The sequence below is a fragment of the Nannobrachium achirus genome, assembly GCF_963921795.1.
Source record: "Nannobrachium achirus genome assembly, chromosome: 15".
Taxonomy (NCBI): domain Eukaryota; kingdom Metazoa; phylum Chordata; class Actinopteri; order Myctophiformes; family Myctophidae; genus Nannobrachium; species Nannobrachium achirus.
This window is the reverse complement of record NC_137822.1, coordinates 31,221,256-31,245,575: the sequence shown is the minus strand read 5'-3', so window position 1 is coordinate 31,245,575 and position 24,320 is coordinate 31,221,256. Positions and strand designations below refer to the sequence as shown.

Sequence of the window (24,320 nt, the reverse complement as noted above, 5' to 3'; positions counted from 1 at the left end):
CTTGAAACTGCTTGAAAGCCAGTATTGTATTTATCATTTTAAAAATGATTTAAACTAGTGAAAACAGCTGATCTACAAGCACACAACGCCTCGCACCGCGAGGCGTTGTGTGCTTGTAGATCTGCTGTTTTCACTACCGTTTTCACTACCGCGTGACCGTGTGACCGTCTTGTATGATGAAGCAGGGTGTTACTTAGCGAAAAAACGTACACATTTGAAGCTTAGTAATACAAGGTTTCTTCCCGACAGTGACGATATTTACACCCCCATAGTATGTTGGTGTGCCCATGGATTCTTGGGACATGAAAAGTGTGCCCATGCAGATTTCCTTTTTGAGAAACACTGATCTAAACAACCTGCTCCAGTTGCTGTATGATTCTGTGATCAATACGCTACTGAAGGAGTGCAGCAGAGAGGCTAATCTCTTCAGGTGACTGGGATTGCTCTCGACTTGTATATTTCAGTAGCAGTGCGATGTCTCCAGGGTGATTGATTGCTATTGTACGCAGCCCTCCGGCATCCAGAGGTTCTGCCACGGATGGCTGCTCCACAGGTGTCCCAGAAGTCAATTCTGTATACGTAAGCGCTCCCACAAATCCTGAATAGAAATAACTTTACACATCCCAATAAACCTCCCCATCAAATAGGCCTCTGTCTCCCAGCTCTCCCTCTCTCTCTGCACGCACGCACGCACAGTGTGTGTTTTTCAGATTTGTATTCCCCGTCTGCCCCATGTACAAACATGAACATGACATACTATGGCGTTCAGCAATCATTCAGCGTCCTTTATCATCGCTCTTCCCTCCATTTCCCCATGTTTTTTCATGCAAGCACACAACCCCAAAATATTACCACATATGCCCCACGGACAGAAAGATTGCGGGAGATATTGATCTCCTCCTGACAGAGATTTGCGCTCTATAAATGCACCTTTGTAGTCGTTATTGAAGTCAGATGCCTCTCAAAAATATATCTTTAACGCCAAACACACCACACTTCATCGAAATGCTGTGTATTCTGGTAGGCTATATTTATATAGCCCTACTGTACATATGGGACTACTTATGGATTATGGCACAGCAGACCTAAATTATGAGATAAAAGTGAGAACAGCAACATCAGAATAGTCGTTCGATCGAGTGCATTTTTTTGGTTGTTGAGAAAACCGTTTGTCCCATCGAATTGCCACTCGGCATGCACTGAAAACCCCCGGGTCATGTGGCCCACACACAGGTTTGAGCCTGTTTGGTCGTTGTACACACGCACACGCACATACACACACACACACATAGGGTACGCACTCACACACGCATGCAGGTTTAGTGAATTCATAGATGGATCAGAGAGTAGATAGACATGCAACCCAGGGCAGAGAGAGGAGAAACATCTGAGAAAAGAGAGGAGTTCGATTTTAACTCCCAACTCACGCACATGGTTTGTGCTCTAACTGGCTGAGCCACCAGGCACCCTGAGGTTATCAAAACATGGCAATTCAAACCTTAAGAAGTTTTACACACTTGATTCTCTACATTTCAACTTATTCCTTTCTGCTTAGCCCTTTCAGATATTTTGGGGGCATTTTTCAGCGAGAGTGGAGAGACAGGAAATGCGGAAAGAGTAACAGGGGACTCGCTTAGATCATTATGCAGAGCTTTTACAGTATTTGGTAACGGCCAGCCCACACAGTAACAACTGTCTTTCTAGTTTAACAAACACATCACCAAGACATTCTGTTCATTTATTATTTTTGGCAAACAAGAGATTGTGATTCTTTATTTTCTACAAAAATATCTCACATTAGAAAACACCAGCCTGAAATGCTCACAATTGATTTCCTTAAACAGCCATAGACCTTTTTCAATTCAAATATATGTATCTATTTATATTGTACTGTATGTAAACATATTTGAACAATAATAAGAATAAATTCAGTTGCCATGTTGAGAGGACTAGAAGCGATCTAACGTCATCCTCCTATGTACATCCATCCTTGGTCTGGTCTCCAGACACTAGTTGAAGGAAGGAAAGTGTCCAGGGGCGATGAAAGCGGATGTGTTTTGGAGACACAAACAACAGTCCTGATCCTCCCTCATTCATTACTGTCACTGTCCATCGGTTTTTCTCAGAAAACATCTATATTCATCTGTTGCTCACTTTGATATGAGTAGAGAATTTAATTCATGATTCCATGGAAATACATAAGCAAAGATCGCAAAAGGGGGAGAAATTACGATGACATTAAGAGTTAGCATCCATTCATTAATTCATTCATCCATCCTCATAACCCTGGTATTAAAGAGTTCCAGTGAACATGTTATCCCATAAGTCTTTTCAGCTACTTGAGAGCTTGTACTATTTAAATAAGCATGGATCCTTAGATAGATATTAAAGCACTTATCGTAATAACAGGAAACATACACTACGCGTGATGGCTTTCCTGGGTACCATTTACTGCACGTTGTTTTATGTTTCAGGGTGCAATTCACCTGTCGACACTGTTGTAGCCAGATATTGTTGCTGTAAACATGTGCTTAATGAAGAAACTAATCAGCATTAATGATCTTGGAATACCATTACATCTCTCATTAACTTAACTCCTATCAATCTATTTCAATGATGTTTAAATTATATATTTCTTTCTGGATTATTTCAAAAGATATAGTGGAAAAGTGATACATAACTACATAAGTTGTGGTCATGTGTTGTGGGCATGTGTAACCCATGTAGCGTGCCACCAACATTGCCAGAATTAGGTGCCCCACACGTATGCACGATGTTAGCTGCAATAAAAACATGTACGCCTTCTATAAAAGTATTCACTCAATAGCATGGGAAATAAATAACAACTAAAAGATATCAACAGATTCGTAATTACAAGAACAAATTATCCTGTCGCGGTTTTATCTGAGTAAACACTGGTCCTCCATTAACCACTTAAACCATATAATACTTCCTTGACCGGAGTCCCCAAGGGGTCTATATTAGGACCCTTCCTTTTCCACCCTCTACACCAAGTCTCTTCGGCGAAAACAGCCGAGCTACGAGCTCTCCTTGCAAGCTCGTAGATCGGCTATTTTTCAGCAAACGTCTGTCCGTCCCCGAACAGGGACGCTAGGCTTCATGTGATTAAAGAGTCAATAGGCCATATGGCCAACGCTCTCAGCCAACGTGGCCGTCCTACTTCCTGATTCAGTCTCGAAAGTCTCTTTCCTTCCTTTGACATCATAGCAGTGAGGGCAGGAGGGCCAATGACAGCGTCCAGAGAGGCATGGGGAGCCATAGGGGGGAGGGCGAGCGGTGGACCCCCAGAGGGGAGGCGGTGTCGGAGGTGCAGGAGCACACCTCGTAGCCGTTCTCGGCGTGGTCCAGGTGGTGCTGCCCGTTGACCCGGTGCGTCTCCGTGCCGTTGGACTCCGTGTCCGGGGAGTCCGACTGCATCTCGGTGCACACCAGCCAGTCCTTGGCGATGAGCCGGGGATGTCCCGCCTCCACCTCCATGTCGCTGCCCTGCACGCGCCAGTACTCCTTCCCCTTGAAGAAGTAGGAGGAGCCTGCGAGGAGATGAGGGAGAGATCAGATCAGTCACATTTAGAATACATTTCTTTTTTAAATTCTACCCTTTGTTTTTTAAGTCCTGTACACAGTCTGGCACAGGGACGAGTTAGAGAGGCAGGGGCTGAAATTCCTAAAAGGGCCTTTTGGTGAAAATATCGAAAATATCGGATCAGTTGACCAGATGCTCTTAACCGAGCACATGACCGAAGCTAAAAGGCGACCGTATCCTTTCGGTCACGGCGCCGAATCTGTGGAACAACTTGCCATTAGCTGTTAGGACTGCATCCTCTCTGGTGATTTTTTAATCAAGACCAAAGACACACGTTCTCTCTGGCCTTTTAAATCGAAAGTCCAACTGCCTCCATGGAGTGTTGTTGTTTTTTCTTGTATATTTTTTGCTATGCTGTGCAGCACTTTGGTCAACCTTGGTTGTTTTTAAACATGCTTTATAAATCAAATTGACTTGACTTGAGAGAGTAACATAAACAGAATAGAATAGAAGGGAAAAGATGTGAAGAAACCAGAACAGGATCAGTATATGTGACATGTACTTTGATTCGTCTGACAAATCAAAAAGATTAAAATAGATAAAGAGCATGCACTTGTACCAACATAATTCTATTGCCAATAATGAAGCTAAATGCGTTGGAGAAGTTGACGTTTCCTATTTCTTCTCCAATATTTACTGTATCTCAACATTCCCTTTCTTCCTCTTCCTCACATCTCTCTCTGTTTTATCTGTAGTCTACAATACCTTCTCTCTTCCCTGTCTCTTACACTGTCTATCTCAATATCTCTCTCTGTTTTCTGCTCTGTTCTTTTGACAGAGACTAGCTGGGCTAACCCCGAGTGGTTTGTACCGCTAACTCCTATTTTATTTGTATTGTTGACACACTGTTGTGGACAAGATTTTCAAAGCCTGCAATGTTGCCTTGGCCGTTTCCCCACCCCTTTGGTATTGTATTCTAGCTACCGCTGGATTACAAGTTCATGTGAACCGTAAACCCGCTGTATCTCATTCCAGAGTGGCGTTAGCCAGACTAGGCAGAAGCAGTGTGGAGAAGTGTGTGGCTGTATACAGTACATAGTGTACTATGGGCCCCATCATTGTGTGCCGCTCTATGCCTTGGCACTCCCCGCTGGCCCTACATGATATCTTACGGTGGCATTACACACAATACATTATGCCGACTCCCTTATTTAGGCCTGGAGGTGTGGCTGATGGGTGTGTTGTTACGCTATCCCTAAAATTGCTATCATGCCCACCCGTGTATGGGAAAGCAGGTTGAGGCTCCTCAGACCACCCGCTATCCCAAGTCTGTTGTTGAGTGCACCCGGAGTGGAAATGTACCATAGAAGTTGGGCACACATTGGGCATGCATGCAAGATGCCGATCTGAAAGATTCATGATTGGTTTTATTAATGCCCAAACAACACCTATGCACATGTACAATGTAACGGGTAGCTCAGGTGTTTTAGGGTTAGGGCTGGTGGCACAAAATACAAAAACTATAAGGCTCTGTCAACTTTAGAATTCAGAAAGAAATCAACAGAGATAAATCTGCTTGCTCAACTCTCTTGCCCACTAAAAAAGTGCCTCCCCCTGGCTGAATAGCCACATTACACATTGAAATAAGATACAATATAGCCAGGGGGCGCGGCTGAGAAAATCTGGGGGAGTGGCTGGAGAGGTACCTATAGCCACTGATAGGGACAGAGAGGCGCCTTTTTGAAGCTCCTGACGGAAAAAACGGTAACCCACTGTAGCAACTAGGTCACGGGAAACACCCCTTGCGCAATGCTAAATCCCCAAATAGTGGGTAGTGCTATTTGGCAGCAATGTGTTAACGCATGTGAGAACATGCATGAACCATCTCCATTAGTCTTGTCTCCTTTTCAGTGGTTGGCCTTTTCTCTCAGAACCATTCAGTATAGGTTAAGAGCAGGACCTCCGTAGCTTGGGCAGCTTCAGAACACAGGCCATAACCTCGTAAAACAAAGTTGTTGTTGTTTCCCTCAGCATAGTAGGCCACCGTCTGTGTTCTCTGCAACACTTCAATGGAAATATTTGGCAAAGGGTTTGATGCACAGCTGCAGTCAATGCTGAAACTGCTTGCTCTCTTTCCTTTTGCAGTCCATTGATACCAATGTGTGACACTGGACATCAAAAGGATTCCTCACATGTACTCATGTCAACATAATGTGTTGTATTATCATGCAATTATCAATGTAAATACATAAAGCACTATGTCCTTGTGCCATAGATTGGCACACCAGTGGCAACATTTCACAGTTTACAGTAGTGCACGCACACGCACACACACACACGCACACACACACACACACACACACACACACACACACACACACACACACACACACACACACAAAATACAGTGATTACCTAGATACGTAAACACATCTCAACCAATGATAACAGTGGACAGCAAATAATAAAAACCTATTGATTTCTCTGCAGGTGCAACTTCAATGTCTACAGTAACTGAAGGCATCGACTTATGATTGTCACCACAGGGGAAACGAGTAACATTGTTGTAATACATCTGCTCCTCTGCCTTCCTCACTTCACCTTCGCTTACACTTCTACAGTACTTTATTGTATTCATATTCATAATTCATGTACACTACACATGCATAATTCAAGACACTGGGAATGTAAATAAAGTGCCCATAACCTGCTTGCTTTGTGTGTGTGAACGTGTGGGCACACGCTGCTATACTAAATGTTTCTTCTTGTGATATTTACACTATAAAACACATTGTTTTATCTGCTGGAAATCCTTATTCAAATGCAAACTAAACTCTCCTCCTGCTGAACATCTAGTGTTTCAGTCCAGGAGAGCACTGATGGAATCATTATTTTCAGCGTGTCAAGATACTTACGACCTGAGGCCGATTCTACAAATCCATTCTAAATCAGTAGTTCCCAATTTTTAAAAAATGTTCAAAAATAGCAGATGTACAGGATCGCAGTGCGGCACAAAGTGGCGCGCTGTGAGCTTGTATATCTGATATTTTTAATAGCCAACGCAAAAAAATCTAAAATGATACAGATGCGTTCCTAATCTAGAAGCTTGTTGTGAGCTTAAAAAAATATGTAATATTTAGTCCCCATATAGTGGACGTATTAGATATTAAACTGATGAGAAAAAGATACTACACTTGATCTTAGCCAAAAGGCAGAGTAGCGATCTGCTGTTTTTGGAGGAGAGATTTGGTGTAGTTCGAAAAAGAACGCAAGGAAAGTGCAACTCACATCCATCCAAGTAAAGAGGGTTTAAGTGGTTAAGTATTCTTCGTCACCCCCGGACTTGCGTCCCACGTCCACTTTGAGAAACCCCACTTTGGGGGTTCAGGACACTCACCATCAGACCACCTAATGGCGTCATCCAGGTGTGGCGGCAGCCCCTTCCATAGCGTGGCGTCTTTCGGGTACCCCACGTCCATCCGTCTCAGGCGGTCATCGTAACGCCAGTACTGATTGTCCTTGAAAAAGTACGTCTTGTCGTTGTGCAACCAAACAAAGGCAGCGTCCACGCCCTCCATGGGCAGGCCGAAGTCACTGATTGGTCTCGGGTATCCCTCCTCCACGTTGTTGTCTTTAAAGATCCAGTATTTTAGACCTGAGTAGGCAGGACAGAGAGGCGGTCAGTGGTGTAACTAAGTACATTTACTGTACTTAAATCACTTAAGTACTTTTTTTTTATTGGAGTAAAAGACAACTTTGTTTTTTTACAAGGGTTCATAGGTTATTCTAGATTGTAATTAGAGAAAAGAAAAGATGAGTGTTTTTCATCTACTGCCTTCTATCGTTTTAGCCATTTTAGCGGTTTTCATTTCAATGGGGGCATGCGTACCAGTGGCAAAATATGTCTTTTTAGACACAATTAGCCAGTGATTTCTTTATTACTATTTACAGTAACATGACTAACCCCTATAAGTCACATCTGCCCATGAAAAATTGTGGTGCATCTTGGAAATGGGCTTATTGTATCTAAAAAATACATTATTTAGCCACTTGTATGCATGCCCCAACCACTGAAATAAAAATAATTAAAATGGCTAAAACGATAGAAAGCAGTAAATGAAAACATTTTAACACTCATCTTTTCTTTTCTCTAATTACTATCTAAAATATGAATCCTTGTTGTAAAAAAGTTGTCCTTTAATTCTATTCCACTACATCTCAGAAGCAAATACTGTACTTTTACTCCACTACAATTATTTGAAAACTTTAGTTACTAGTTACTTGTAGACATTGATTATTATTACAAAACACACATTACCCACTTCAGCCCTATATACTGTACATTTTGGCCATTTTGGCAAGATTTGTATTTATTTTTTAATAGAAAATGATATCTCCAGGTTCGAAAAAGAAGAACATATCGGGTCCTACCCTTTCTTTGTGTCTCAACACAATTACTATCTAAAATATTCAGGCTTTCCACCCCAGTGTTTACATACTAAATATGCAGGCTTTCCGCCGCAGTGTTTACATACTCAAATTGAAAAGAACAAAAAACTAATGTCTCCCTCTTGTAAATTGCAATGTTTAGAGCATGCATGAAACCACTCACTTTTACGCCTATAAAGTACTTTTCATACTGAGCACTAGAACTATTGTTTTTATAGTCGGTGTGAACTGTGCCATTCTTATATATTTTTATAGTTTATAGTTATACAGTAGTTCTCATCTGTGGTCCTTGAGGGGGTTCCAGGTGCTTCCCAGCTAAATGATGGAGAGTTGGTAACCAAATGGACCCTTACAGATCTTTAACTCTTGAGAGAGTAAAATTAAACCAAAGGCTACAAGATCTCTTTCCTAAACAATTAGAAAATGAAGAAGAATTGTTACTTTGATCAATTTTAGCCTGTTATTTCTCCTACCACATCAGAGTTGTGGACAAACTATTTTAAGTTTCTGGTCTGAGAAGCTAAATCTCATCAAATGGTGGTCCGTGGCTCAAATGTGAAATGTCCAAAAAATAATGGACCTTGGTAAGAAAAAGGCTGAAAACCACTGGACTACAAGGAAGGACAGAATACTCTCGTCTCGGCCTGAAAACCATTTCACAAGTTACTGTATAAAACCTGTGTCCTTGAGTTTTGTCTTTTATCTTCACAAAAGCTAACATCTAACAAGCAAAAACATAACACTGTCCCCATCGTGATGCTGGGTTGGGTGTGTTGCAAAATAAAACCCAGGCTTATTTTCACCTGCCATGTTATTACCCAGATGCATTTGCCTTTGTATGAAAGGCAATCAAATCCAAAATCTGCATGTTTGCACCATGATTCACTGACCTGTATTCAATGTAATTGGGATGTCAAATTATCAAAGCGACTTTTTTCACCTGCCGGAGGTAATAAAGAAAAACAATTTGTTTTTTGCAGAACCAACCCAGTGGAATACTAATCTGTCACAATCTGTTAGAGATTTGTATTTTGTGAGTGTGTGTGCGCGCGCGTGTGTGTGTGTGTGTGTGTGTGTCATGTCTCTTTACTATGCAAAGCACACGCAACACATTTTCATCTTTAACGCCTGAAATGACATGCCCCAAATTGAGATGCCATGGTTGAAATGGTTAATTTCTGTTGCATTTTGCACCGTTGTGTTGGATTCATTGATTGAATGATTGAAGACTTTATTAGAAGTTTGCATAGGAAAAAGTACAGTTTCATGACGGTACAGTTCACTGGTACAAGGTCTACTAAAAGGAGATCCTAGAAAAGACTACGCTTATTTCCATAGGAAACCATTTAAGTATCTCATATAACATTGAATAACAGACGGATAGAACACAGTACTATGCAGTAGATATAGTCAGGAAAAAAGGGGGAAACAATTTAAAAATAAAAAAATAAAAAACATCATACAGTAGGTAAACACAAAGAGGGGTCAGGGGAGGGTAGGGGCTATGTTTGTTTTTACCAGTTGCGAACGGCTGCTGCCTGTTAGTGATCCACACTCCTTTAATGCCTTCGGTAAGGCGTTCCACATTTTTTGTGGTATAGCAGAAGAACGAGTTTGACCCTTTCTTTGAGGTGACTCTGGGTTGAACGTGATCTGTGGCGCTGCCTCCGGTGTTGTAATTATGGACATCCTTAACCTTTATAAAGTATTTTGCCAGGTACATGGGTATCTTAGTGGTGTAGTGTATCTTGTACACCAGGCCCATTGCAAGTTGGTGTACTCTGTCATCTACTCTGAGCCACTCCACTCTTAACTGGTGAGTAGCGGTGAGGTGAGTCTGGTAAGGAAGGTTAAGCGGGACCCTAATTAGTTTGTTTTGGGCTGTTTGGAGCTTAGTTTTTAGGGCTTGTGGGGCATCCCGATACCATACGTGGACTCTGTAGTCAAAGAGGCGATGGACTATTGCACCAGCTATGGTCTTCAGTGTGTTGAAATTGACCATCGGGGCGATCCTCTGTAGGAAACGAGTTTGTGAACTGCTGAGGAACTATAGATACCAGGTAATGAGCACGGATTACATTCTGTACTAAAACAGACAGAGTGAAACGTGGGAGCGGTTTGCACCGCTCAAAAACATTTTCAACATCTGTGGTCTAGAAAAACAAATCAAACAAAAACATAGAACAAGTGACCTACTGTATACCGAGATATGCGTAATAAACTAGCATCTAATCTAATGTGTACTTCATAGGGGACCGGGACCCCTAGGGGGTCCTCAGAGTTACTACAGGGGGTCCTGCAAATCTTTAAGTGATAGAAACTTTTTTTCTCCTTTTTTATAATAACAACTTGAACCCTAGCATCCATATTCTGAGAACTTTAGCAAAAAATAGCAGATCTACAGTACAAGCTCACAACGCCTCGCGCTGCGAGGCGTTGTGAGCTTGTAGATCGGCTATTTTTGGCAAAGAGCTTTGGTGTAGAGGGGGAAAAGAGCAGACTAAGTACAGAGTGAAAGTTTATTAAGTATTGACGGATCAAGTGGTTAAATATCTGAAAACACACATTTAAATTAATCCAAAATACACTGATGAAACAATGAAACTATATAGAATCTATTAACAGGTTGTAGGTGTCCTTGTTTCATCTCTCTCTCAACTAAGGGGTCCTTGGCCTGAAAACGTTGAAGACCCCTGAGCATCCAATGTTTAATACCTTTAAAGAAAACTATCTTGTGGTCTCCAGGTCTCTCGTACACGGCGTCCACGCTGTCCATGTTGGTTGGCAGGCCTCTCCAGAAACTATGGATCAGAGCGGGACGCAGAGACACCAGGTGCCTCTCTCTGGTCAGACGCCAGAAGTACTTCCCTGTGTGACAAGAGACCAACACAGACGTTGGAATTATGGAATAACAGTACAGCAAATGCCGATCTGTGGATACATTTCTGTGCTGTACAGATATCGTCGCTGATGTATGGAAACACTATTATTTAGTCACAAAATCTTATAATACTTTTCATTGGTTCAATATTTAATACAACTCAGAGAAAGACCTATAGACACTTTCACTTTCATAACAGACCCACGAGGTGACAACGTGTGGCAGTGTGACGTGTGGTACACCGTACTCAGTACAGCATGTACTGTACTACAGTACATACAACAATTCCCCCAAACATCTACACTAATCCACACAATTACAAAGACATTTCCACCAAAGAAATGTTGCGCCGTGTCTAAAATGTGTGTCTAGAGATGATGGCAATCTTGACACAGTCAAATGGAAAACAAACCTGGGCAATTCAACTGAAGGCAAATATTTTGTTTTACAATTTAAGAATTTAGCAGACGCTCTTAATCGATTCCACAGTTTGGGGGCCAGGAAGGCGAGGAGTCTAGGACGAGCGAATCGTTGTCCTGTTTTTTTTTTAGCGAAGGTTCTGTCAGCATCCCTGTGTTAGCTGATCTGAGTGCACGGGTGGGGTTGCAGGGTTCAATCAGGCTTTGAAGGTATGGAGGTGCCATACCTTTGGTGGCAGCAACCGGGAACCAGTGGAGGGAGCGGAGAAGGGGGGACACATGTGAACATTTTGGCTGGTTGAAGACCAATCGTGCTTTGGTCATCATTTCATTATTTTCATCCAAAAAGATGTGTGTGTTATATTCGTACATATACATAATGGTTTGTCCTTTCCTTTTAAATGTCTGTGTCAAACCCGGGGGTCTGGTGAGGGGGTTAAGAACGAAGCGACATGAGTACATTAACGACCACATACGAACAATCTGTGCTCTGAAAAGATATACTCCTGTAAGTTATTGTGACTTTGTGTGAACTGCTTAGATAAATAATGTAAATTCTCATTATACAGTACTAGAAGCCCAGCGTCTAGTCGGCGACCTGGCCAACTCGGGAACGATGTAAATAGGGAATGAATGCCCCGCCCTTTAATGCAAACCCCATTATACCTGTTGTCATAGGACCCGTTTTGACCATCTGTTTGCCTGTGTCCATTTATGCCCATATATGGAGATATCTGTTATCTGTCTGTCTGTCTGTCTGTCTGTCTGTCTGTCTGTCAGCGTCCATTTTATGGAGATATCTGTCTATTTGCGTCCATTTCATGCCCATATATGGAGATCTCTGTATCTGTCTTTCTGTGCATCTGTTTGCCTGTGTCCATTTATGCCCATATATGGAGATATCTGTTATCTGTCTGTCTGTCTGTCAGCGTCCATTTTATGTCCATATATGGAGATCACTGCAGATATAGTTCTGGGTCCATTTTATGCCCATATATGCCCATATATGGAGATATCTGTCTATTTGCGTCCATTTCATGCCCATATATGGAGATCTCTGTATCTGTCTGTCTGTGTCCCTTTATGCCCGTATATGGAGATCTTTGTGATTCTGCGTAAATTTTATGCCCATATATGCCATTTGCATCCATTTTATGCCCATTTATGGAGATCTCTGTATCCGTCTGTCTGTGTCCCTTTATGCCCGTATATGGAGATCTTTGTGATTCTGCGTCCATTTTATGCCCTATATATGCTATATATGGAGATATGCCCATATATGCCCATATATGGAGATATCTGTCTATTTGCGTCCATTTCATGCCCATATATGGAGATCTCTGTATCTGTCTGTCTGTGTCCCTTTATGCCCGTATATGGAGATCTTTGTGATTCTGCGTGAATTTTATGCCCATATATGCCATTTGCGTCCATTTTATGCCCATTTATGGAGATCTCTGTATCCGTCTGTCTGTGTCCCTTTATGCCCGTATATGAAGATCTTTGTGATTCTGCGTCCATTTTATGCCCATACACACTAAAAACACATGGGTCATTTCTTGACCCAAATCATGGGTCATTTGTGTTAGGTCACATTTCTGGGTCATTTCTCAGAGCCACAACCCTTCCTTGAGTTATTGGGATATTATTTTGACCCAATTCCAGGGTTGTTCGAGTTAGGTAATATTTATCTGGGGGTGACCCGTTTTTGGGGTTAGTGGTAACCCCTATACTTGGGTCAGTTGTCTAGCTTTGGGCCAATCAGGGGACAGGCACCATAAACCTGTTTGCAAAGCATGCTGGGAAAAGCATTTTTCTAGGTTTCCAGAGACATTTTCTAAGCTGTTGGGAGCTAAAAATGCTAATATGTCATATCCATGTGTCTGTCTCGGCAAGCTGTCTGTCATATGTCTGAATTTGATTTGTCAATATTTGAGCCTAAACCCTAACCGTAAGTGCTTGGCTGCTAGCTTAGGGTTGAGCTCCCTCCCCAACAGCTTGTCTGAAAGAGAAGAACTCATAGTAATTCTGAGATTATTTTTGTGTATCTTCTCTAAACTATTCTGACTATAGTATTATCAACATTGTTGCATAATATATTGTATGCACTTTTATGTTGATATTACCAATCTTCGAACAAATCATCTGAGAAGAAACCCCGAAACATTTCTGATGTTATGTTAATGACAGATAATATTGACATTGTCATTCTAAAGACCATGCATATGTAGGTTGTATTCATTTAGCCCACTCAACCCCAAAACTTGGGTCATATTGACTACAATCTTGGGTCATTTTAAACAAATAATTTGGTTATTTATTTGACCCAATTTATGGGTCAATATTCATAACCAAATTTCTTGAGTTAAAATAACCAAACCTGGCATTGGTCCCTATTTGACCCGTGAGTTGGATCAAAAATGACCCAAGTTGAGTTGTCTTTGACCCAGCAGTTTTTAGAGTGTATATGCTATATATGGAGATATTCAGAGAGTTTTTGTTGACTCATGTGGCGTACGTGATGTCAGAGCCTTTTATGAAGTGATGTCACAATGAGTCAGAGCTTTAGCCGATTTCCTCCGGAACAGCCTGATGTCAACAATCAACCCCGCATAAGGAGATTCCGAACGTTTCGCGCCGGTTCGGGAAAACCGCGCGTCGGGTCGGGTCGAGACCCGGCACTGCACTCCGTGCCGCGGCGGGGAACGCGCGTGCCGAATCTGAAGCCGGTGGGACGAACGGTTCTCGAGATACGCGGATTACAGACAGACACACAGACAGACAGACAGACACGCAGAGACTTCTCGCATTTATAGATAGATATCTAAGCAAGGTAATGTATCTTCCCCTGAAAAGCTTTAAAAAAAAATAAAAAATAAAGCGTTGGTCATAAAAAAAAATGTAAATTTTTAAATAGTTTAGATGTTTAGATTATTGAACCAACCAATGCACATTTCCCCTCTTTATGTAGTGCCAGCAGTTGTGATGTGACCCCATAGCCTGAGAGGACGTTCGGGTGGACGTGTTGCGCTGACTGATGTGACGAGTGACGAAGCATCAAATTCTGTAACCAGAGCTCTTAAGCCTGTTCAGAGTATGGGAAGGTGTTGTGGAATCCTCATTGACAGCCAACGAGGAGAAAGTGGTGAAAAAGTCATGACTACTAGTACAGCGACTGAATATAGACCTGCTTGCTTCACAAGCTGGTAAAAAATATATCAAGAAAAGAAAGACCACCAATTTAGGATCACTTTTGACTACTACTGCTTTTGACTGTGTTAGTGTAGTAGGCTATCTGGTGTAGTTGTTCTCAAGCCGAACCATGAGGGATATTACTTAGGGAGGACCTATTTGTATGGAAGCCTTGGGCTGTGTTGGACTGCATTTCCCCAGCTGTGTGACCCACCACACACATCTGATTTGATTCTGGCATTGACTACCACAGTCTGAGAGAGAGAGAGCAAGACCAAGCTTTGTTTGGCAGTGAGAGGCAAATCCAACAAGGACACTTTACTACAAATGAATGTTAGGATACTCAGAAGGCCAAACAAAAGCAATACAAAAAACTATAGAAAGTTACAACAAAAAGACAAAAGACACAATTACACAGTAGACAAAACCGAGGGATGCTGAAAGATCAAAACTGGAAATAGATAAAATGGGAAAGAAAAGTCAATAAGTACAAATGAAGAGTAAAGGCCCTAAAAATGGGTTTTGATAATAGAAGTCTCTGATTCTGTAAGTCTTATCTCCTCAGACAGGGCATCACAAAGCCAATGGGCCCTGGCACTATTGCTTAATTTATAGACTGATTTCTCAGAGCGGCAACCATAGCGGCGATAAGCGGCACCACTTTGCACAGCGACACCACAGCTAAGGTCTACACAGCCCTAAAGTTGACTCTGTTGGTCCACTTTTTATTATATTAAGCCTAGACTTTGGAGGGGCCAGATGGGCTAAATCTGAGGATCCAAGGATGAGAACTGGCTATTATGGGGTCAGTATTTCTAATTTCTATAATGTTGCTTGGTACCGGGCTCAGATGTAAAAGTGATCAGTCATATCTTAATATCAATTCTAAACCGAACATGGAGCTAATGGAAAGAAGCCTTATCTCTGTTAACACCAGCAAGAAGCCTACTGTAGCTACTGCATTCTGAACTATTTTGGAGGTGAGAGAGTGACATTTGGTTCATGCCAGAAAGTAATTTGAGTCTTGAGGAAATAAGAATGAATGACATTTGAATGACTTTTCCCAAGGTCAGTATGTGTGAGCAACGGCTTAATTCTGAAGATGGTTCTTATCTGAAGAAAGCAGGACTGGACATTTCTGTTTTAAATTTGCGGCTCAAAGCTTAAATGTGAATTAAATAGTACTCTCAAATTTGTGACAGCGGGCTTCACATTAGCAGGCATGTGAACATGGCTAATGAGTACTAGTAGATGTGTGATTGAGATCTATTGTTTGGGGACTGAACAATATGATTTCTGAATTATCTTCATTGTGTTGAAAATAATTAGAATTTAAGATGTCCTATCCAATAGCTGACATCACTGAAACACACTACAACATTTTGGTTCACCAGGTCTCAGGGGAAGGTGTTTATGTGTCGTCAGTGTAGCAATGAAGAGCCATTGGATGATTTGGCCAAGTGGAAGCATTTAGATCAACTAGATTAGACTACACATTATTGTCAGGGGTCTTCAATGTTTTTATTGTACATTTACTCAAGATTTGAGGTACTTTTACTTAACTTGAGTATTTCCATTTTTGATACCTTAAACTTGTACTCCACTATATATACAGTAGGAGACAAATATTGTACTTTTTTCAATCCTTCCTTTTCCCCCCCATATTTGACATCTTTAGTTACTAGTTATATTTATTACAAAACATATATTAACCAATTACGACCTATTTTATGCTTTGTCCATAAAGAATAGCCGATACACACAATGCATTGTGAGTTTACGTTGGTGTTGTATGTAAAGTATATTTTGATGCCAATAGTTTTGGAATTTGGGGCTTTAACTAACAGTATTTCTACACTGTGGCATTGCTAGTGAAAAGCTGAAGGTGAGAATAAAACCAAATAAGTCGCCCAGCGTCTAGTCGGCGACCTGGCCAACTCGGGAACGATGTAAATAATAATAATAATAAAGCTTTATTTGTATAGCACCTTTCATGACATGAAATGCAGCTCAAAGTGCTTTACAGAGCAGAAAATGAAGCACAGTTACTTAACAGAAAAAATAAAATACACATGAATACAATAAAGCAGAACAATAAAAACATAAAACATTGAAGAACAATTTCAGAACAGTGTGGACGTCAATAGCATCAAAGAGATAAAAAAAATAATTCAGCTAAAAGCAAGAGTAAAGAAATAGGTCTTGAGCTGTGCTTTAAAGCTATCCACAGAGGCTGCCTGTCTTAGGTGTAGTGGGAGTTTATTCCAAACTGTCGGTCCGTAGAAGCAGAAAGCTGCTTCACCATATTTTTTATATTTCATTTTAGGCACATCGAGTAGGTCAGCGCTAGAAGACCTGAGTGGGCGGTTTGGAACGTATCTATGCAGGCAGTCATAGAGGTACGAAGGTGCCAGACCATTTAGAGCTTTATAAACAAGTAAAATAATTTTAAAATCAATCCTAAAAACAACCGGGAGCCAGTGTAGCGACGCTAAGACTGGAGTAATATGTTCTCTCATCTTAGCTTTAGTTAAAACTCTGGCTGCCGCATTTTGAACAAGTTGCAAACTGTCAGTTGTTTTCTTTGGCAGACCAGAGAGAAGTGCGTTGCAGTAATCAAGCCGAGAGAAAACAAAAGCGTGGATCAGCGTTTTTGCATCGTCCAATGTTAGATAGGCTCTAATTCGCGCAATATTTCTAAGGTGAAAGAAGGCAATCTTGGTGACATGATTAATGTGTGTATTAAAATTCAATTCAGCGTCAATGATCACTCCCAGGTTCTTTACAGAAGTGTTACTTTCTTTAGACAGGTTACCAAGTCTACTTATTATTGATTCTCTCTGCGCAGTAGAACCAATTATGAGAACTTCTGTCTTGTCCTCATTTAGTTTGAGAAAGTTCTCACTCATCCAGCATTTTATGCTAGACACACACGTCAGCAATGGGTCTAGAGCACAGGGGTCGTCCGGAGCTACCGAAAGGTACAGCTGGGTGTCATCAGCATAGAAATGGAAATTCACACCGTGAGCGGAAATAAGTTCTCCCAGCGGCAGTATATAGAGGGAGAATAATAAAGGACCAAGAATTGAGCCCTGTGGAATACCAGAGCAGATGTTGTGTTTGTTTGACTCAAAGTCAGCTAGATTAACAAAGTAGCTTCTGCCTGTTAGGTAGGAGTAAAACCAGGACAAAGCTGTGCCTGACAGCCCTACCCAGTGTTCAAGACGTTGTATTAGAATTGTATGGTCAATTGTGTCAAAAGCCGCCGTTTGATCCAGCAGTAGGAGAACGGATACATTTTTGTTATCAGCAGACACCCTAAGATCATTAATTACTTTTAAAAGTGCAGTTTCTGTGCTGTGTCCTTTCCTGAAGCCGGATTGGAATTTGTTGTGCACCTTATTGTTCTGCAGAAATACATCCAATTGATGAAAGATAATTTTTTCTAGGACCTTGCCCAGAAAAGGCAAATTGGAAATGGGTCTATAATTACACAGCATGGACGGGTCGAGGTTGTGTTTCTTGAGTAAGGGCTTAACTACGGCCGTTTTCAGTGTTTCTGGAAAGACACCTGATTGTATAGAGTTATTTACTATTTTTAGGATATCTCCAATCACACAGTCTACAACCTCTTTGAGAAATGGCGTGGGTATTGCATCCAGCGAGCAAGAAGACGATGTCATTTGCGATATGGTTTTACGAAGTTCCTCTTCATCAATTTCACAAAATGATACTAGGCTGCCCCTAGATTTATCTACACTTTTACACATGGCACCATTAACCGCATTTGCATTTGTGACAGTATTATTCATAATACCAGCTCGAATGTTCACAATTTTGTTGTCAAAGAAGGATGCAAACTCATTACACTTTGCTTTAGAGGCAAGGAGTGACTGCTTGTAGGACTGGGGGGGGTTTAAGAGGCGTTCAATAGTGGAGAATAAGACCCTAGCATTGTTCTTGTTCTCATTAATAATTCCGGAAAAATAGGCCTGCCTAGCCAGACGCATGGTTTTATTGTACGTGGCTGTTAATGACTTAAAAATCTGTAGATGGATAGTTAGTTTATTTTTTCTCTCCAAGCTCGCTCTGCTTTGCGGCATTGTTTCTTGAGTGAGCGTATATGATCGTTTATCCAGGGTGTTTCTTTTACTTTATGTTTCTTTTTAGTTTTCATAGGAGCCACTATATCCAGAGCTGACTCTAATTTAAGATTAAAATGTTGAACCATATCATTTACTGAGGGAATATCAGGAAGGGGGGGTGCACATGCAAGATGGCGAGCAAACTCTTCTGCTGCCGATGCCCTGAAAAATCTCTTTTTTATAGTATATTCTCTATTGTATTTTTCTAGATCAGAGACAGTCATATTAAAACACAGTAAATAGTGGTCCGATAAGTCAGGCTTAGCGATGATCCTGTCCATAGAAATACTTAGCCCTTTAGAGATCACCAGGTCTAGGGTGTGGCCCTGATTGTGGGTTGGCCCGGTAACATGCTGAACAAAATCAAGGGAATGTAATAACTGTAAGAAACTCATAGCAGTAACATCTGTAACAATATCCACATGTAAATTTGCATCGCCAGCAATCAAGGTTCTCTCATAGTCAGTGGAACAGATAGATAAAAGTTCTGATATTTCTGTAAGAAATAAGGCTTTGCTACATTTTGGTGGGCGATATATGGTAATCATTAGAACAGAGGATTTACTCTCAAATAAGTTAGCTTGGTATTCAAAGGATGAAAACCTTCCAAAAGACAGGTTCTTGAATTTAAAGATGTCAGAGAAAATGTACGCCAAACCTCCACCTCTTTTTCCTTCGCGCACTGATTGAATAAAATGATAGTTTGGTGGGCAGGCGACGCCAAGTGCAACAGCTCCATCTGTGCCCAGCCAAGTCTCTGTTAAAAAGATTATATCTAGCTTCTCTTCACAGATTAGATCATTTACAGAGGAGGGCTTGTTTAAAAGTGACCTGATGTTAAAGAGGGCCAGATTTATTTTTTGACATTCTACTGTACTATAGTCCCTACAGGGTATGTAAGTTAAATTTGCTAGATTAGCAGAGCCACTGCTTGTCCTGGACACTCTATTTGAAATTACAGTAGAAATATTGTGAGCCTGCTTAGTAAAAGCGCCTAGAGGAGCATCGGGTCCAGATACGGTTGTTGCTGGGTATAATATCGGACCCAACTGATATCAGTGGCTGAATGTATTGTTCAGCTGGGAGGCCATGTATTGGCCCAGTATTGTCCCAGCTCGTTGAGGTCGTGGAGCCATGTTCAGCTGGGAGGCCATGTTTTGGCCCAGTATTGTCCCAGCTCGTTGGGAGGCCAGGTTCTTCTTTCGTTTAGGTCGTGGAGGGATGGGTGGGGGTGAAAGAACCCAGGCCACAGATTTCTGGGGCATGGCAGGGTCAGTTTCGTCCGTTTTCAAAGATGGTGGTTGTGGAGCCGGGCATTTGGCCGGTGGCGGTTGTGGAGCCGGGCGTTTGGCCTGGCGTCTGGCCGGGGTCATTTTAATCCCTTTGTTAATTAATTCATTCATCCCATTCGTGAAATCTAGAAGGGGCATTGGCGATAGGGAGAAAGAGAAAGATTGGGAAGATGGGGCTTGTTCTTCCACGGTTGACTCTCCAGCCCCTTCCTCTTCCTCTGTCGACTCATCGGTTGACTCTCCAGCCCCTTCCTCTTCCTCTGTCGACTCTCCGTTGTCTGTTGACAGTTCACTCTCATGGTTCGAGCCAGCCACGGCTGAGGCAGGGAAACCATAGAACGTTTCTTCGTTACTCTCCTCTTCCTCTGTCGACTCTCTGTTGTCTGTTGACAGTTCACTCTGCTCATGGTTCGGGCCAGCCACGGCTGGGGTAGGGAAACCAGAGAACGTTTCTTTGTTACTCTCCTCTTCAAATATTTCCCTGATCAACCCAATCTCTGCATTGACGTCATCTGCTTCTTCTGTGGAGTCTTCCACATTCTCGTCTTTGGCAGAGAGGGCTTTGGCAGGGACAACGGTGTCTGTTGTTGTTTTGAAATCTCCTCCGTTCGCCAAGGCCGTTCCCCCCTCGGCCGGGGGGGGCACTTCGGTAGCCAAAACACCATCTTTTGCAGCTTCAGCAGGGGCAGCTGTGACTTCAAGGGTAGCAGATAAAGGTTGCTCATCACTATCTGTTGTTTTGGATTCTTGTGTTCTGGCCGAGGCTAGAGCATGGAAAACATTTTGAGTGAATAGTTTCACCCCTTTTTTGTTTAGTTGTTTCGCATCAGCGAAAAGGTGTCTTCTGTCATAGAAAAAGCTGAAATTGTCAATAAAATGCACATTTTTGTTGGTGCATGCAGCTAAAAGCCATTTGCTCAGAGAAAACAGTCTGCTGAAGTTCTCATCTGTGCCTCTCATAGGCGGTAGGGGGCCGCTGATGCATATCTCTATGTCGCTGAGGGAGCTCAGTGTGTCGAATAGAGCCCTGAATCTCTCCCTTAGGATTTCCGACTGGTTTTCTTCTGTGTCACATGTGCCAGTATGTAGAATCAGCGTTTTCACCGTTGGGTGTTCGTTGACAAGATCCAAAATTCTGTCTTTCATGTCAGAGATTGTGTCTTTGGGAAAACAAATAGCTTTTGCCTTCCTGTTTCTTATGCTTTTGACATCTTTTAAAGCGGCATCGCCCACAATCAAAACATCAGGATCAGTCACTGAGGTGCTTCTTACCCTGCTGGGTGGGACGTTCTCTCTGTCAACAGAGGGACTTCGGGGGGCTTCTTGCAGCTGTTCTGTTAGCCAGCCCGGGGAAATGCTGCCCCTGTCATCGGAGAGGCATCTTTGGTCCTCGGCCAGTGGCGTGAATCTGTTAATCAGCTGCACACTCGGCGTTTGTGGAGATTTGACTGCATTTGTGTTTTTAGCAGTCTTTTTCCCCTTGGCAGTGGCCCATTTATGAAGGGGTGTCGAAGCAGCGCTGTGCCGAGGTAGTGCCGGCCAGTCATCATCGGTGATAAGAGGGCTTTGGGAGGGAGTCCTGCCCGTTATACGTTCTTTCATCTTCTTTGGCTTTTCGCCAAGGGAATTCCAGGCGAGTGGTTTATCCAGTCTTCGGATTTGTTTGAATTGAAATATTTCCGTTTCCAGTACTGCCATCTTCTGAAGCAGTTTTTGATAGTCCTCTGTGGAAATAACAGGGGGCATCCTGGTGCTAGTTAGCTTTAGCTAAGTGCCACGTAACCAGTCACTGGAAATACAAAGTAAAAAAGAAAATGTATTTTGAAACGGCAGAGCAGTCCCAGACGTTTATAGCGATCCACTTGTAGTTTCCCAAAGTGAAAAAATAAAATAAAAAATCGTTATCAGCAGAAGAAATGTAAGCATAGCAAGCATAAGCAGGAGCAAGCAAGGACACGTCCGCACACGACCAAAGCAGGGAATGAATGCCAAATAGGGAATGAATGCCCCGCCCTTTAATGCAAACCCCATTATACCTGTTGTCATAGGACCCGTTTTGACCATCTGTTTGCCTGTGTCCATTTATGCCAATATATGGAGATATCTGTATCTGTCTGTCTGTCGGCGTCCATTTTATGTCCATATATGGAGATCACTGCAGATATAGTTCTGGGTCCATTTTATGCCCATATATGCCCATATATGGAGATATCTGTCTATTTGCGTCCATTTTAAGCCCATATATGGAGATCTCTGTATCTGTCTGTCTGTGTCCCTTTATGCCCGTATATGGAGATATCTGTTTATCTGCGTCCATTTTATGCCCATATATGAGATCTCTGTCGCGATATGTGTCGCGATATGTGTCAACATTGCTGATTTTATATGGGATATGATTCAGATAAAAAGGAGACAATGATACAGGTTCAACATTGCTAAACTAATGAACATTCAATTGCTTCTTACTGGGGTGAATTGTTGCCTTATATCCTTGATTTTATAACAAATATTTATAACAAAGATCTCCTGTGAGGCATGGGAGGGGTGATAACCGCTAGTACCTAAATGAGAGAAGAAGCATGCATTCTTGTTCTTTCCTCCTACAGTCTGTTTCTGATTCCTGGGTGGATTCGTTTAGCCAGGGCTTAAGCATACTTTTTTTTTTACTTTGTGTCTTTGTCTTTGTAGGGGCGACAGGACCGCCTGACAAGTGTTATTAAAAGGGTAGACCTGCTCCTCTGTGTTAAAATGTGATTTGAAGGCGATTAAAAGAAGCAGCAGTAAAACGCTCAGAAAGCTTGCTGGCAGACATACACAGTAACATTCTCTGTACAGTGTAAATGTACTGTGATTAAGAGGCAATTGAGATGAAACCAAACCGACCCAGACACATTGATAAAGCCTCAATGTTATCACAAGCCCTTTGAATCAGTGGGAATAGTGGGATTTCAATCAGTCACCAAAACTACCAATCTGACTTATCCTCAGGGCTGCAGCCATCAATTATCTTCATAGTGATAATTGTATCGTTATACTTTTTTGATTCATCAAACCATTTTTTATAATCTGATTAACCACTAAAGCCTTATTTTTCTACTTTGTAGAACAAAGTTTGAAAATAGCTGACCTAAAAGCTCACAATGTGTGAAATTGCCACACATTGTAGATATATTCTGTATTTTTGATTAGTTTGATTTAACTGCTGCGCCCCACTTGTCCGTACACTCTGCCTTCCTCTCTCATTCCCTTAATTTGTCCTTGCTCCGTCCCTCATTCTCTATTTACTTTGGGTTTTCCATACCTTTGAAAAAGAAGGCCTCCCCTCGTATCTGGGCCACTGCATCAAAGCTACTGGTGCATCTGTCTGGGGCATCTGGTCCCAGTCTGAGACAGAGAGGAGGAGAGAACGGGAGGAGGGGTATGGAGGGCCCAACACAAATGGAAAGAAGAGGAAAAAACAAAATCATATTTCATGAAACAGCCCGGGACGGCCTACTTTCATACAATTTGTAGCTTGTGACTTATAATTTACAACAACATAATCGTTACACTTGTTCATATATCTTTACTAACTATTTGGCCCTGAAATTCCGAATGCACATACTCTGTGTGTGCGTGCGTGCGAATTTCAACTACACCTAGGCAATATCATTAGAGACGTGATGATCAGCATGACATCAGCTCCTCCAGCGCATTGATCTGTGGGTTTCTGGTGGTTTACACCGGTGGCACGGCTAGACTGCCAATGATGAGGCAATTACCACCACAGGGCTCTCTGTGTGAGTAGAAGCCCACCAGTCATCCTATCAACAAAGATCTCTATTCACAACTCCATTCACTCCATGTCACTGCAGCAAGGACTACATTAGTGACCTTTGTCAGCACTAATCCACCTTCTCCACACTTCATTTACAAGTGGAGCTCTGGATAAGAAATGGGACATTGAATCAGTCACTGTTTGAAAGGAGGTTAGACAAAGGCAGTGACATTTCGCACTTAATTTCTACTGTCTGTCTGTTTGTGCTGTGAGAGTGTGCATGCGTGCGAGTGTATGCGCCATACACTAGAAAAGACATAGAAAAGAAATGAACAGAGCCACGCCATTGGTTTCTATGGAACGTAAATGGAAGCCTAGTGCAAATCCACCATCTTTCTATATCCGCTCCAGAAATGAAGCCGGAAATGAATGCTATTGGCTGGAGGGCAGTATAGCCAGAAGAAAGCCTAGAAACATAGCCTACTTTATCATTAATTTCTAAAATTAATGTGACCATAATTTACTAAACGCATATCACAATGATTTAAAAAAGACTTTAAACTAGCGATTAAAAAAATAAAGTGTTGATGAAAAGGTTTACTAAGATAATAAACTGAAGTGTAAAGTAGACCAAATCCTCA

The 24,320-nt window shown here is 41.9% G+C and overlaps 1 protein-coding gene across 1 annotated transcript in view; it reads right to left on the bottom strand.

Annotated features, from left to right (window-relative positions):
- Window positions 1-3,222: 3,222 nt before the first annotated feature.
- Window positions 3,223-24,320, bottom strand: part of LOC308299755 (matrix metalloproteinase-17-like) — a gene marked incomplete at both ends in the record, with an annotated part of 140,729 nt that continues 119,631 nt past the window's right edge. Inside the window, 4 exons of the mRNA XM_080743544.1 lie at window positions 3,223-3,551; window positions 6,942-7,199; window positions 10,709-10,861; window positions 23,224-23,306. Of these exons, the coding sequence (XP_080599670.1) occupies window positions 3,223-3,551; window positions 6,942-7,199; window positions 10,709-10,861; window positions 23,224-23,306 (823 nt within the window). The remainder of the gene's footprint in view (window positions 3,552-6,941; window positions 7,200-10,708; window positions 10,862-23,223; window positions 23,307-24,320) is intronic.